Source organism: Anabas testudineus, chromosome 14 (genome assembly GCF_900324465.2).
Source record: "Anabas testudineus chromosome 14, fAnaTes1.2, whole genome shotgun sequence".
NCBI lineage: Eukaryota > Metazoa > Chordata > Actinopteri > Anabantiformes > Anabantidae > Anabas > Anabas testudineus.
Genome location: NC_046623.1, coordinates 19,567,168 through 19,582,536, shown reverse-complemented (window position 1 = coordinate 19,582,536; position 15,369 = coordinate 19,567,168). Strand labels below are relative to the sequence as shown.

The 15,369-nt window shown below is 36.5% G+C and overlaps 1 protein-coding gene across 3 annotated transcripts in view; it reads left to right on the top strand.

Moving 5' to 3' along the window:
- The window catches only part of dbn1 (drebrin 1), a 93,915-nt gene that overhangs the window by 69,505 nt on the left and 9,041 nt on the right, over positions 1–15,369 (top strand). For all 3 annotated transcript variants that reach the window (XM_026371029.1, XM_026371031.1, XM_026371030.1), the window contains exons 2-10: positions 2,668–2,723; positions 4,315–4,427; positions 5,777–5,851; positions 11,327–11,470; positions 12,145–12,222; positions 13,059–13,210; positions 13,761–13,818; positions 14,598–14,654; positions 14,974–15,088. In XM_026371029.1, coding sequence (XP_026226814.1) covers positions 2,668–2,723; positions 4,315–4,427; positions 5,777–5,851; positions 11,327–11,470; positions 12,145–12,222; positions 13,059–13,210; positions 13,761–13,818; positions 14,598–14,654; positions 14,974–15,088 — 848 coding nt within the window. The remainder of the gene's footprint in view (positions 1–2,667; positions 2,724–4,314; positions 4,428–5,776; positions 5,852–11,326; positions 11,471–12,144; positions 12,223–13,058; positions 13,211–13,760; positions 13,819–14,597; positions 14,655–14,973; positions 15,089–15,369) is intronic.

Sequence of the window (15,369 nt, the reverse complement as noted above, 5' to 3'; positions counted from 1 at the left end):
CGGACCACAGCTGTAGTTTAGACACTTTGATTTCATGACGTCAACTCATGAGATAATCGGCAGCAGTTTTGCTCTCAAAATTAAAATCTGTTTGTTTTGGCTGCAGACCAAACCAAACCTGCTTTAACATTAGCACATTAACCTCATGGAAATGAAAAAGAGGGGAAGTTTCTTCAGGATAAAAAAACATGACTGGAGAACAGGATTTAACTGAAAGCACAGAGTAACTGATGGAGGTTGGATACAACACACTAAATCTCCAGGTTGTAGGAGCACAAGGTCATCAGGACTGAGCCCGCCTGGTAATCCCAGAGCACACACAGAAACAAACACCAGGCTGAAGTACACAAGCATCTACTGAGTCATGTGCTGTGCCGTCAGCACGTGCAACTGTGTAGAAAAGAGGGTTGAATGTTTTTATATCATATCTTTCTATGATGGATTACTATACCTGAGGTTTGTAAGAAATTGTTAGTCTTTAATAGTTTCTTTGAAACAGTAGCTCTGTTCTTACTGAAACTGGAGTGATGGAAACGTATCAGTCACTTTTTGAATAATGTGAACCTTTGACCTTCATCTCATCTATTATATTTAAATGCTGCATCACATGTCAATGAGAAAGAGAAATGCAGTGAGACGCTGATTACTTGATTAGTTGATCAGGATTATGAGACAAGATAAGCTGCATTAATTTTTAGTCAGAGTCAGCACCTCCAAACCCAAAGCCAGGATTCTATCTTCTATATTGAACTGGAGTTGGTTTGAATATCTCAGCTTCATGTTCACGAGTCAGGGTACAGAGATGGCAGGTGGACTGCTGCAGCGTCTTCAATAACGTGGACACTTTACTGAACCGCTGAAGCAGAAATCAGAGCTCTTAATTTGGCGATCTAGGGTTCCCAACCTCATCTTAAAGGTCATGTGGGATGAAGTTCTGGCAAGGGAGCTTTGAGCAGAGTACTTTAGATCGAAAGGAGCCAGTTCAGGTTGTTCAGCCGTCTGATCAGGATTCGTCCTGTATCCCTTCCGTTGGAGGTTTTCCCGACACACAAAAGCCAGACCCAGAACATGCTGGATAGATTATTTCATCTGGCCAAGGAACACCTCGGGACAGGGACATGTGGAGCACCGTGCTGAAGGGATTAAACTATTGTATAATGTGACGCTTACATTCTTTGCTATTAAACAAATATGTTTGTCAGACAAAGGTAGACGATTAAAGATAAAATGATTCCTCGATTATTAATAAAGCCCTAACTGGGAATCTTTCATTTAAAATAATCGGAAGAATCACGCAGTAACTTTATTAAAGGTCATAGTGATCAGTCTTTTGATCCCAATGCATTTGAAATGCATTCGACTGTTAATGAGCCATTTCTTGATTTGTTTTAAGTCACAGTGTCTAACTATCCTTCTTAACGAGTTAAGACAGGTATAATTAAAATAAACCATCACTGACAACTGCTTACAGCTTTTGTCCTGAGTGATTTGTCTCTTTTATAAAAATAATCTTCAATAACCTACAGTGCTCCGCTCTCCAGTTTGATAATCTCCTGTTTAAAGCCTGATAGATTAAAGGGTAATTTCTCCAACCTCAATCCAAGCATGTATTTAATATGTAGAAAAATCCACTTTGATTTTCAGTGTTTCAAACCTCTTTGTCTGTATTTGTGTCCACACTTGGGGACATCCATCATTTAAACACAGGTTGCATGTCAAACCCCTGAATAAAACTCATAGAAATGTGTTGTTAAATGAAATCTACTGATACCTACACTACCAGTGGTGGAAGGTAATTCAGCTTTCTCCATTAATGTTTCTACTTTCTTCTGCTCCACTATATTACAGACATCAGCATTGTTCTAATGCTCAACAGGTTGAAACATCATGATTGTTTAATTCCCAAGAGGTGGTACTGGCTTACTTTAAATAAGCTTAAGTTTAACCTAACAGGCTGATATTGAAATATCCTAAAATAGCCACTGTGCAGCATAAACCCCTCAGAATTAGGAAACAACATATCCTCCCTCATTTCGCCCTACTGGTGTAAAATACGTAAGACAACAGCAGAAGATCCGGTAGTTTTTATCAGGACTAAGTTCATTTTAACATGCAGGTTGGTGAAGTGTTGTTGTAGGTCAACAGGTTTAAACTAGAACAACCTTAGAAAGAGGTCAGAGGTGGGGAGCCCATAAACAAATAAAACAGTTTAAGCTTGAATAAAATGGATTGGAAATAATGCAGTGAATACAGACATTCTCCAGTGTGTCCCTCTGTGCAGACCAGAGTTTAGCTGCAGTATGTGTGCACCTGTGAATTATGAATTCAGGATGTGCCCACTTCAAGCGCCAGTGTTTTTCTCATCCAGCGGAGACAGAGATCTTACTGTCATTAATCGCACCAAGTAATCTGCTCACATCTACAGCAAATAAAGCAGCTCTGTCAGTTTGTAACACTTGTGTCTGGTGATGGCTGAAGTCAGTGGTTCTATTAACCTCTTCACTGTCTTCAGTAAGCACCTGATGTTCATTGATAAACACCAAATGAATGTATTTAGTAGTGTTTCTAGACATCACACTGGCACTGACAAATTATCTGAAACTGTATCAAACTACATGTATTCTGATTTTGATTCGATATGTATCTGAAACTCTCTCTCTCTTACAGGGCCTTGTACACATATGAGGGTGACAGTAACGATTTGACGCTGTCAGCGTCGGGAGGTATGTTTCGGCTTTCCTTTGCTCTGTTCTTCCTTCCTTTTATTTGCATTCAGCAAACTATCCACTCTTCGGGGATTTTATGTTTTCTAAATGCGACATCTTGCTGCTTTTCCCCTCACATTTTAATAAACATGGCTGCCCGCTGCCATGTTAGCGTCATGTGTGGAGATGGTAACTGAAGATGAGCTCGTTTGGAGGATAAATGTCATGTTGTTAGGGTTAGAGTGATCCACCACTGACATGCACGTGAATCCGGCAAGAAAAAGTGTGTTCCTCCAAACTATAGTAATAGCATTGCACCATGTGTTAAATTAACAAATATACAGGTGTTGAAAGTCTGTGACTCCTTTACAATTTTCCTAAAATGAAATAAGGTCGTATAAGGTCTCTAGAAATATTCTATGTTTGATCTGTGACACACATCAAACCTGTGTTGTCAAAATCTGATTTTAATAATACCGGAATACCAGATTTCTACTCTTTAATGAAACACCACCTTAAAAATAAAACTATGATTACACCAACAAGTCCTTTAAATTAATCTTTCTTTGTCATGTCCTTGAAAAAAATGTTTTTATTAACAGACAGTATTAATAAAAGTATTTGGACCAAGATATGTTCTTGGACAAGGATGTATAATCCTTAGACAGATCTTCATAAATGACCAGACTCGTGGTTTTACTTTGATTCACTTTTGATTAGGACTGGGTCTTATTCTGTGAGTCTAACATAATAATCATCATCATCATCATCATCAAGTCCTAAATATAAAAACACCGACCACATGAGAGAAATAAACCAGAGCGACTTCAATAAAACAGCTGCATCATTAATGCTGGAGATGATTCTGTCAGGAGTGCTTTGTGTTTCCTCCATGTCGCAGCTTATCCTGAGAGACGTGAATATTTCAGCAGCAGGACAGTTTGTTCATGTGCACTGTAAACCTCGGAGGACTCCATCTGCTGTTTCAGATCAGAGCCAGTGGACCAAAGTCATTTGTGTGTTTGTATGTGCAAGTCTGGGTGTGTAGACATTTTGTGTCTCTGTGATGTGGAGAACAGGATCCTAATCTGAGACATGAAACTAGTAGCCTGGAATCAGCAGCCACTGATATGACTGCTGATATGAAACTGTAAAGTAAAAATATGCCAGAATCCTTTAAAACACATTTCAGCTGCAACTAAATCAACACGATAAATATTTAATATTCAAAGTAGGTTTTACATGAAATATAAAACTGCACACAGACGTTTATTCTTCTAATAATCATGAGTCTGAAACTGTGAATTCATCTTACTGCTAAATTTTCCCAAACAGGATATAAAGTAATAGACAATATTTTATTATTATTTGTCTTTTTAAAAACATTTTAAATTATTAAAATAGCACATTTAAAGGATTGAGCAGCCTTGGCAGAGATACTGTATATGATCTCAGACTGTTTTGTAATTTCAATTTGTTTCTCTTCTACTTGGTGCTTCTGGAGACACTTTCTTTGGCTCTAATAGAGAAAACTCAACAGAAGCATTACAGCCAGATGTGAGTGGTGCTGTGCTGCAGAAATAATGAAGCCTTTTGTTTTCTGGTGCAGGAGGCGGTTTGGCAGCGATCACACTGACCTTTGACAGCGGCACGGTAATGTACGGCTTCTGCAGCCTGAAGGAGCCTGCCGCCACTCTGCCCCGATACATCCTCATCAACTGGGTGAGTCGCTGGGTCAGAGGGGAGAGGTGGGGGGAGGGCTGCCATATTACAAAACACCACACACCCTAGGCAACACACACACACACTTAAATGTCATCAAGGCTCTGACGAGCATTAGAGCCATTTAGGGTCAAAGCACATTTTTAATGTAGCAGTTTATTGAACAAGGACACATAGTGCCGCTGATGTGAACGACCTGAAACCTGGAAGAAAGTGCCATCTAGAGGCAAAGGCAGTTATTGTAGTTCTGGTGCCACCTGCAGGCAACATGGATAACATGTTCAGGCAGTTCAATGAGTCAGAATCACAGACACTTTGACAGCACAGACTTTAACTAAAATATTAGAATACATATGTCCCAGTGGAGGCACATATTCTAAACAAAACAAATAAGTTTTAAATAAAAAGATTTTACGCTTGTGCCTGTTGTTTGCACTTCTGAATAAATACTTGACTTAGAAAAAAAATGCAGAAAAGAGAAAAAACACAGCCTGATAAACAGATGTACTGCTCTCTGTTCTTTTCTCTCTCCTCTTTCCACTCACCCCATCGAGGCAGATGGCCACCCATCCTGTTAAAGGGAGTTTTGAATTGAATTGAATAAACACAACCAAATACAAGAAGAGATAATGACATGTAATGAATGAATGTTTCCAGTAGCAAATCTGTGCCTTGCAAGGTTTGTTTATTAGAAATATATATATGTATATTTAGGAGACAGACTTGAATGAAAAAAGGATGAGAAGCAATGGTAATTGCAGTGAATGGAGAGTTAGAGAGAGATAGAAAGAGGCATTTGGTGGTGAAATGAGGCTGGGAGCAGAACCAGAGGAACTCATCCTAATGTAACACAGCAAAAACAAACAGCACCACTAGATCAGGTGCATAAAAGAATTAGTGAAATGTATTATAAATGGTCAAATAAACAGTCTCTAAATGTACCACATCCTTTTAAATACAGTATATGCAAAAAAAAGTCCGGATACATCTCTCCTAGCTTCTTTCTCCATCTGACACTCACACAGAGACAAAGTGGCTAAATAGTGTTACTTAGACACAAATTGCCATGAATTCAGATGAGATGGGACAATTTTCCTGTTTCTTTTTGTCTCTAATTGCTGCTTACTAAGTTTGCATTGTGTTGGTTTGAATGAACTGTGATTGCTGTATCCCATTCAGCCTGTTACATTACAGCTGTTTCAGTAACTGAACATGACCACAGCTGAACAAAAGACCCTAATGAGACCAAACTAAGGAGAAATGTTTGATTGAAGACTCAGATCACCATGTCTTTTCTTTCTTTCTCACATTTATTTGTTCTCTCTCTAATTTGTTTCTAACTCTGTCAGGTTGGCGAAGACGTGCCAGATGCCAGGAAATGTGCCTGTGCCAGTCATGTCGCCACCATCGCAGACTTCTTCCAGGTCAGACTCAGCTCAGCAGTGTTGTTGATTACAGTGACGCATTACATGAATGCACCAGCACAATGTCTTCATTACCCTGAATCTCACAGTGGTTGAAATCATTAGTTTATCATTGTGCTCTGTACACCAGAGTTGGCTGGCCCTCTTTCTCTTTATACATACATGATCACAGGTCCCTGTTGAGTTGAAATTGAAAAATTATAACATAGGAGATGAATTTATACTAAATAAGCTGTTTTAGAAGATAGTCACTTCATGTGACTGATTTGGAAAGTGGAAGCCTTATATTGTCTTCAGATAAACGGTTTAGTCATTTCTGTACAGATGGAGGTTTATTAAACAACAAATAGTGTAAAAAGTTTTTAAAAAACTAAAGTCCAGCTTGATGTTCTTCTCCTGTTTTGGTTAAGGCTTAGGGAAGAGTTAAAAGTCAGAGTTCAGCACAAGAGCAGCTTTCTGCATCATAAAAACATCTATTGGCTGCGTCCTTTTATCCTTCTGTTGGACTGTCATATGAAACTCCATCATATTTGACATCACAGGTAACACGAGCAAGCGTCAAACTCACGCTATAATTCAGAGGCAGGACTACAGTGCAATTTTTAATCAAGAAAAAGTCGGTTATGTGAAAAACGGAAAACTTTTGTGAATGTGTGAATAGTAAATGTGTTTTAGTAAATGCGTTATAGTAAATGTGTTATAGTGAATGTGTTTTAGTAAATGTGTGATAGTAAATGTGTGATAGTAAATGCGTTATAATAAATGTGTTTTAGTAAATGCGTTATAGTAAATGTGTTATAGTGAATGTGTTATAGTGAATGTGTTTTAGTAAATGTGTGATAGTAAATGTGTGATAGTAAATGCGTTATAATAAATGTGTTTTAGTAAATGCGTTATAGTAAATGTGTTATAGTGAATGTGTTATAGTGAATGTGTTATAGTAAATGTGTGATAGTAAATGTGTTATAGTAAATGCGTTATAGTAAATGTGTTTTAGTAAATGCGTTATAGTAAATGTGTTATAGTGAATGTGTTATAGTAAATGTGTGATAGTAAATGTGTGATAGTAAATGCGTTATAGTAAATGCGTTATAGTAAATGTGTTATAGTAAATGCGTTATAGTAAATGCGTTATAGTAAATGTGTTATAGTAAATGCGTTATAGTAAATGTGTTATAGTAAATGTGTGATAGTAAATGCGTTATAGTAAATGTGTTATAGTAAATGTGTTATAGGAAATGTTATAGTAAATGTGTTATAGTGAATGTGTTATAGGAAATGTTGTAGTAAATGTGTTATAGTGAATGCGTTAAATTAAATGTGTTATAGTAAATGTGTGATAGTAAATGTGTTATAGTAAATGCGTTATAGTGAATGCGTTATAGTAAATGTGTTATAGTAAATGTGTGATAGTAAATGCGTTATAGTAAATGTGTTATAGTGAATGCGTTATAGTAAATGTGTTATAGTGAATGTGTTATAGTGAATGTGTTATAGTAAATGTGTTATAGTAAATGTGTTATAGTAAATGTGTTATAGTAAATGTGTTATAGTGAATGCGTTATAGTAAATGTGTTATAGTAAATGTGTGATAGTAAATGTGTTATAGTAAATGTGTTATAGTAAATGTGTGATAGTAAATGCGTTATAGTAAATGTGTTATAGTGAATGCGTTATAGTAAATGCGTTATAGTAAATGTGTTATAGTAAATGTGTTATAGTAAATGTGTTATAGTAAATGTGTTATAGTAAATGTGTTATAGTGAATGTGTTATAGTAAATGTGTTATAGTAAATGTGTTATAGTAAATGTGTTATAGTAAATGTGTGATAGTAAATGTGTTATAGTAAATGCGTTATAGTAAATGCGTTATAGTAAATGTGTTATAGTGAATGCGTTATAGTAAATGTGTGATAGTGAATGTGTTATAGTAAATGTGTTATAGTAAATGTGTGATAGTAAATGTGTTATAGTAAATGTGTTATAGTAAATGTGTTATAGTAAATGTGTTATAGTAAATGTGTTATAGTAAATGTGTTATAGTAAATGTGTTATAGTAAATGTGTTATAGTAAATGCGTTATAGTAAATGCGTTATAGTAAATGCGTTATAGTGAATGCGTTATAGTAAATGTGTGATAGTGAATGTGTTTTAGTAAATGTGTTATAGTAAATGTGTTATAGTAAATGTGTTATAGTAAATGTGTGATAGTAAATGTGTGATAGTAAATGCGTTATAGTAAATGTGTTATAGTAAATGTGTTATAGTAAATGCGTTATAGTAAATGTGTTATAGTAAATGTGTTATAGTAAATGTGTGATAGTAAATGCGTTATAGTAAATGCGTTATAGTGAATGCGTTAAAGTAAATGCGTTATAGTAAATGCGTTATAGTGAATGCGTTATAGTAAATGTGTTATAGTGAATGTGTTATAGTAAATGTGTTATAGTAAATGTGTGATAGTAAATGTGTGATAGTAAATGCGTTATAGTAAATGCGTTATAGTGAATGCGTTATAGTAAATGTGTTAAAGTGAATGCGTTATAGTAAATGTGTTATAGTGAATGTGTTATAGTAAATGTGTTATAGTAAATGTGTTATAGTAAATGTGTTATAGTAAATGCGTTATAGTAAATGTGTTATAGTGAATGTGTTATAGTGAATGCGTTAAAGTAAATGTGTTATAGTAAATGTGTGATAGTAAATGTGTTATAGTAAATGTGTGATAGTAAATGTGTGATAGTAAATGCGTTATAGTAAATGTGTTATAGTAAATGTGTGATAGTAAATGTGTTATAGTGAATGCGTTATAGTAAATGTGTTATAGTGAATGTGTTATAGTGAATGTGTTATAGTGAATGTGTTATAGTAAATGTGTTATAGTAAATGTGTTATAGTAAATGTGTTATAGTAAATGTGTTATAGTAAATGTGTGATAGTAAATGTGTGATAGTAAATGCGTTATAGTAAATGTGTTATAGTAAATGTGTGATAGTAAATGTGTTATAGTGAATGCGTTATAGTAAATGTGTTATAGTGAATGTGTTATAGTAAATGTGTTATAGTAAATGTGTTATAGTAAATGTGTTATAGTAAATGTGTTATAGTAAATGTGTTATAGTAAATGTGTGATAGTAAATGTGTGATAGTAAATGTGTTATAGTGAATGTGTTATAGTAAATGTGTGATAGTAAATGTGTTATAGTAAATGTGTGATAGTAAATGTGTGATAGTGAATGTGTTATAGTAAATGTGTGATAGTAAATGTGTGATAGTAAATGTGTGATAGTAAATGTGTTATAGTGAATGTGTTATAGTAAATGTGTGATAGTAAATGTGTGATAGTAAATGTGTTATAGTAAATGTGTTATAGTGAATGCGTTATAGTAAATGCGTTATAGTAAATGTGTTATAGTAAATGTGTTATAGTAAATGTGTTATAGTAAATGTGTTATAGTAAATGTGTTATAGTAAATGTGTGATAGTAAATGCGTTATAGTGAATGCGTTAAAGTAAATGCGTTATAGTGAATGCGTTAAAGTAAATGCGTTATAGTAAATGTGTTATAGTAAATGTGTTATAGTAAATGTGTTATAGTAAATGTGTTATAGTAAATGTGTTATAGTGAATGCGTTAAAGTAAATGCGTTATAGTAAATGCGTTATAGTGAATGCGTTAAAGTAAATGCGTTATAGTAAATGCGTTATAGTAAATGTGTTATAGTAAATGTGTTATAGTGAATGCGTTATAGTAAATGTGTTATAGTAAATGTGTTATAGTGAATGCGTTAAAGTAAATGCGTTATAGTGAATGCGTTAAAGTAAATGCGTTATAGTAAATGCGTTATAGTAAATGTGTTATAGTAAATGTGTTATAGTGAATGCGTTATAGTAAATGTGTTATAGTGAATGTGTTATAGTAAATGCGTTATAGTGAATGCGTTATAGTAAATGTGTTATAGTAAATGTGTGATAGTAAATGTGTTATAGTGAATGTGTTATAGTAAATGTGTTAAAGTAAATGTGTTATATTGAATGCGTTAAAGTAAATGCGTTATACTAAATGTGTTATAGTGAATGCCTTATAGTAAATGTGTTATAGTAAATGTGTTATAGTGAATGCGTTAAAGTAAATGCGTTATAGTGAATGCGTTAAAGTAAATGCGTTATAGTGAATGTGTTATAGTAAATGTGTTATAGTAAATGTGTGATAGTAAATGCGTTATAGTGAATGCGTTAAAGTAAATGCGTTATAGTGAATGCGTTAAAGTAAATGCGTTATAGTAAATGTGTTATAGTAAATGTGTTATAGTAAATGTGTTATAGTAAATGCGTTATAGTGAATGCGTTAAAGTAAATGCGTTATAGTGAATGCGTTAAAGTAAATGCGTTATAGTGAATGTGTTATAGTAAATGTGTTATAGTAAATGTGTTATAGTGAATGCGTTAAAGTAAATGCGTTATAGTGAATGTGTTATAGTGAATGCGTTAAAGTAAATGCGTTATAGTGAATGCGTTAAAGTAAATGCGTTATAGTGAATGTGTTATAGTAAATGTGTTTTAGTAAACGTGTTATAGTGAATGCGTTAATGTAAATGCGTTATAGTGAATGTGTTATAGTAAATGTGTGATAGTAAATGTGTTATAGTAAATGTGTTATAGTAAATGTGGGCTTAAACACAGAGCAGAAAACCATGAAGCGAGTGTGTTGATTTCATAATGTGCTTCAGGTTTTGGAAATGGTGTCACATACAGAACATTTTCAACCAGCTCTCTGTGGGAAAAGAAGCGACACAGTATTAAACCTGTAGGAGGATCAAAGAGGAGGAGCGAGAGAGAGAGAGAGTGTGTGTGGGGGGGGTGTTTGTATGGTTGTAAGGACCGGCATGATTTTCTACTATTGGACTGAGGACATTAGCCGGTCCTCACAATGAGAAGGGTTAAGACTAGGTTTTAGGGATAGATTTAGATTTAGGTTTTGGTTAGGGTTAGTTGCGATGGTTAGGGTAAGTCATACAAAAATGTGTGTGTGTGTGTGTGTGTGTGTGTGTGTTATAGTGCATGATTAATGCCACCTCTTTTTAGTAATCTCTGTGTGCTGAGAGCTCTGGGCTGAACGACAATTCCCGACTACACACACTGGCTGTATGTGTGTGTACATAGTGTATTCACACCCATATGCCTGGCAGAGTGTGTGTGTGTGTGTGTGTGTGTGTGTGTGTGTGTGTGTGCATATTTTGAAGTGTCGTTATTTTAAGTGGCAGTTTTATCTCCCACACAGCTTCGACTTGCTGAGTCCCAAAAGTCTTTATTGATATGAGAACTCTCTTATATGAGCAACAGTCGGGTAAAACCACATGGACCATATGGATTTTATCAAAAAATAAAATATATGTATTCTGACTCCTGCTGATCGATGAACTCCAAACAATTGTTGTTACATTAAACATCATCAGGTTCCCCTCTGTCTCCCCAGGGGGTGGAAGTCATTGTCAACGCTAGCAGCTTGGATGACGTTGACCCATCAGCCATCGGGCAGCGTCTAACTAATGGAACTGTGGCAGTAGCGAGTCCAGTCCTGAGCCGCCTGAAAACCAGAGAAGAAGAACATGGAGATGTGGTATGAAGCGACACAGCCGCACTCTCTCATTCTTTTATTACCACAAACACACACTGTAGTTTATTTAGACTCACATGCACTGTCCTGCAGCAGAAAATACTCACTAAAGGACCAAATGTGTATTAATCCACCACTGAAAATAGTCCCTATATACAGCTGTAACTTTACAAACAAAAGTATAAATGAGTGAATGAACTACATTGTCATTGTACGTGAGTGCATCCAAATATGATGTGCCACATCAGGTAAAAAATAAAAACATAAAATATCCACAATCACCACACAACCATACAAGCAGTAATTAATTAGTGATCTAAATATATTAAGGTACTGAGTATAAAAATATTGCAGTTATTGCATATAGATTTAAAGTTAATTAGCAGCATTGACAGTTCGAATGGCCCATAGATAGAAGCTGTTTCCTAAACTAACAACATAAATGTAATGAACTCAGAGCGGAGAGCCACAAACATGTAGTCCCAGATACCACGGGGCACCTTTAGAATCATTGTGGAGTCCATGTCTCGGTCCACTGTAGCGGTTTTATTGGCACACAGGCGGACATGCAGCGTCATAAACATGTAAACACATGCAGTACTGCCCAGTCAGCAGTCATTCCTTCCTCACTCTTTCTTTTGTGTCTCTCTGCTCTTCCTCTCACTCTCCTGATGCAGGGCACAGTGTACCAGAAGACCGATGCTGAGCTGGAGATGAAGAAAATCAATAGAGAAGAGTTTTGGGAGCAGGCCAAGGTAGGCATGGAACATGAGAAGGAAAGCAGAGGAAAGCAGAGGGAGATGGTTTTGAGATAGAGGGAGACATGGAAAGTCAGGAGCAGTTATTACATTATATAGAAATAGAAAAGTTACTGAGCAACCTCAAAAGGCTCATAATTATCTGGAGACCGTAGCTGCAATAATAAGTTGGCCTGTAAACTGTGCTGGCTGTGTCCCTTTGTTTTCTCATCGAACTGATGATGATGTGAAGATGGTCCTGTACCTTAGCGATGAACTTGTTTCAGAACCAGCCTAGCTAGAACCTAGTCTTCGAGCTAACTATAGCTGGTCGTAGCCTAACATATAAAGAGCTGTTGATCGTCTCGTCGGACTCGTTGCTGGAAAGTGAAGCACATTTCCTAAAACATGGAACTCTTCCTTTACACAACCCCAGCTGTGTTTAGACTGTTACTGCATCCTCCAGCTATGTAGCTGTTGGCATGTTTACACAAAATACTAAAGGACAGCAGCTTCGTGCAGCTGCAGGCAGTTCACTGGATATAAAGTGGATACAGCATCCCTTTGTTCAGCATCACATCTGCATTCAGTCAATCCGTTAGTTAATCCGTGGTTAACAAATTACTAATCAGTGCTAATCATCATGGATCAATCTTTCTCTGATTTATCTATAAGTTGTCTATTTATTGTCATAGCTGTGAATATTTGGCGTATCTCATTGCAGACAAAGTATTGTAGGGTGTTGGATTATTGGTTAGACAGCAGCGGTTTATAGATGTCGTCCTTAACTGAAATTGATGATGAGCACTTACAGTGTTCTCCGTATGTGTCATTTGTCGGTGTTTGCTCTCCAGCGCGAGGAGGAGATGAGGAAGGAGGAGGAGAAGAAGAAGGCAGCAGAGGAGCGGCAGCGCTTTGAGGAAGAGCGAATGGAGCTGGAGAGAAAAGAGCAGGAAAATCGAGAGAAGAGGTACCGCGAGAGGGAGAGGCAGATCGAAGAGCACAGGTGAGCAGCAGACACACAGACATTCAACATTATACCAATAAACCATCGCACGGTTCCTTAGTCAAAGATAAATTAAGCTAAGATGGAATATATGTACAGTGCTGTGCAGCAGATATGAGGAAATAGTTAGTTAGGAAATAGTTGAATATAGCAGACACGCCTTTGGTGCGGACTGTAGGAAAATAGAATATATGTTGATCCAGTTCAATTGTTTGTCACACCAAAGATCTAAGAACTTTGTGGTCTTAGTGAGGACTACTGATCAGCTGCGGGTGCTGTAGGCTGTGTTTACCTGGGTAGGTTATTTTGTCTCTGGCACATACACCAGCTACCCCTTTAGTTTTAACATTATATAACTAATGTCCAGTGACAGAGACACAGACAGAATCATTGGTCTTAAAAAGCCTCTCCAGGTAAACACCAGGTTAACTGGCACTGACCGAGAAAGCTCAACCTTACCAACATGTTATTCTGTAATGATGTGAAATCTGATTCAGTCACATGGTAGTGTGTTAACTCTCATCTAATCAGTGTATTTGTGTGAGTGCAGGAAGAAGCTGCAGGAGGAGGAAGAGGCCAGAGAGAGGTTGTTGAACCAGACCACCATAGTAAGTGTGTTTGCACATACCATGGAAGTGAGGACATTCTGGCCAGTCCTTCCTTTCTCAAACTGCTTCCAAGTGGCTGTCAGAGGGTTAACATTTGTTTTTAGAGTTAATCGTGGGTTAGGGTTGGGCTAGGGGATGCCTTAAAGTGCATTGGTGAGTGTCCTCACAAAGGTCCAAATGATCGGTAATTGGGATGCCTGGTCATAAGTAACAGAGAAAAAGTCAGTGTCCAATTTAAAGTGAAGGTTTAGATGAAAATGTTTTACACTTTTCTTTTTTGTAGCATTAGTTTCTTGACACTCTTACAACAACAAATTATCGCTACTCTCCGTGTGATAAAAGTTTCCAGGTATATATAGTTGGATAAAGTTGTTCCTGCTTCTACGTTCCCCAAAGGACCACGAAGGTACATCTTTGTCTTATCTTTAACAGAAGAGATAGAGTTGAAGGAAGAAGTTATTGAACTCACTTTACCGTCATGAAACACTCTGGTTTGTCCTTTTTATTGTTCTTTGCTCCTGTACAGAGACATAAGGTCTGATGAAAACACTAATTAGAAACAATCATGGAGTCTGTTGCCCCTCACTGGTGGTAATGTGTCATCATTCCCTTTAGCTTTAACAGCTCACAAGTCTGGAAGGTTCTTCACATGAGTTTCACAACATCTCAATGATTTTTTTAATTTTATGGTTTAATTTGAATCCTCGAATAACTTGAACATTGTTTTTGTCATTAATATTATTATGTTATGTTATTATCAGTATTGATATTCTCTGCAGGCAACAGAGGCGAGCATTGAAGACCTCAACCTGGACAAGAAGGAGTCTGAAGTGGAGGTGAGTCAAACCAGTAGCTGAAAACTAGTTCAACTAGAACAAAAGTCAGAATAATTAATACCAGGACAAACTGTGAGGATGAGGTCATTTTATTAGCTACTGATACTCACAGCTTCAGTCTGATCATCACCGTCATTTAAAAAGGATTATTTCTGGTCACACAGAGATCAAACCAATGAGAAACATTCATACTACAAAGAGTAATCCACCTGCAGTTCACAGATTAATGAATTATGACTGTAACAGAAATGTAGTGCTGAATAAAAAACACTGCTGTTTAGCCTTATACACATATCTTTGTGTGTGTGTGTGTTTCAAGGAGGCGAAGGCCATCATCGCTCAGCGGTCAGAAAACCCTCGAGAGTTTTTCAAGCAGAAGGAGAGAGCCATGACCATCAGTGTCGACAGCTCGCCCGTCTCCATCCACAGGACCGGTAAACACTTTAAAGCTACCTAGCAATCACCTCCTGTTCTGTTTATTTTTCTGTTCAACTGCGAAAAGCATAAAACGAAAAACAGAGCAGAACACTTGGTACACAAGGCATCTTGAAGACTCTAACCAGGGTGGTCAGAGAATTATTCCGCATTTATGTTGATGTTTTACTTACAGGCCTATGAAACCTGCAGTGCACAGATCACCCACTAACTAAAATGTTGACTTGAAACAAGCACAGCGTCAAAAAACAGGACAGAAGGTGTTTGATGCTCCAAAGAC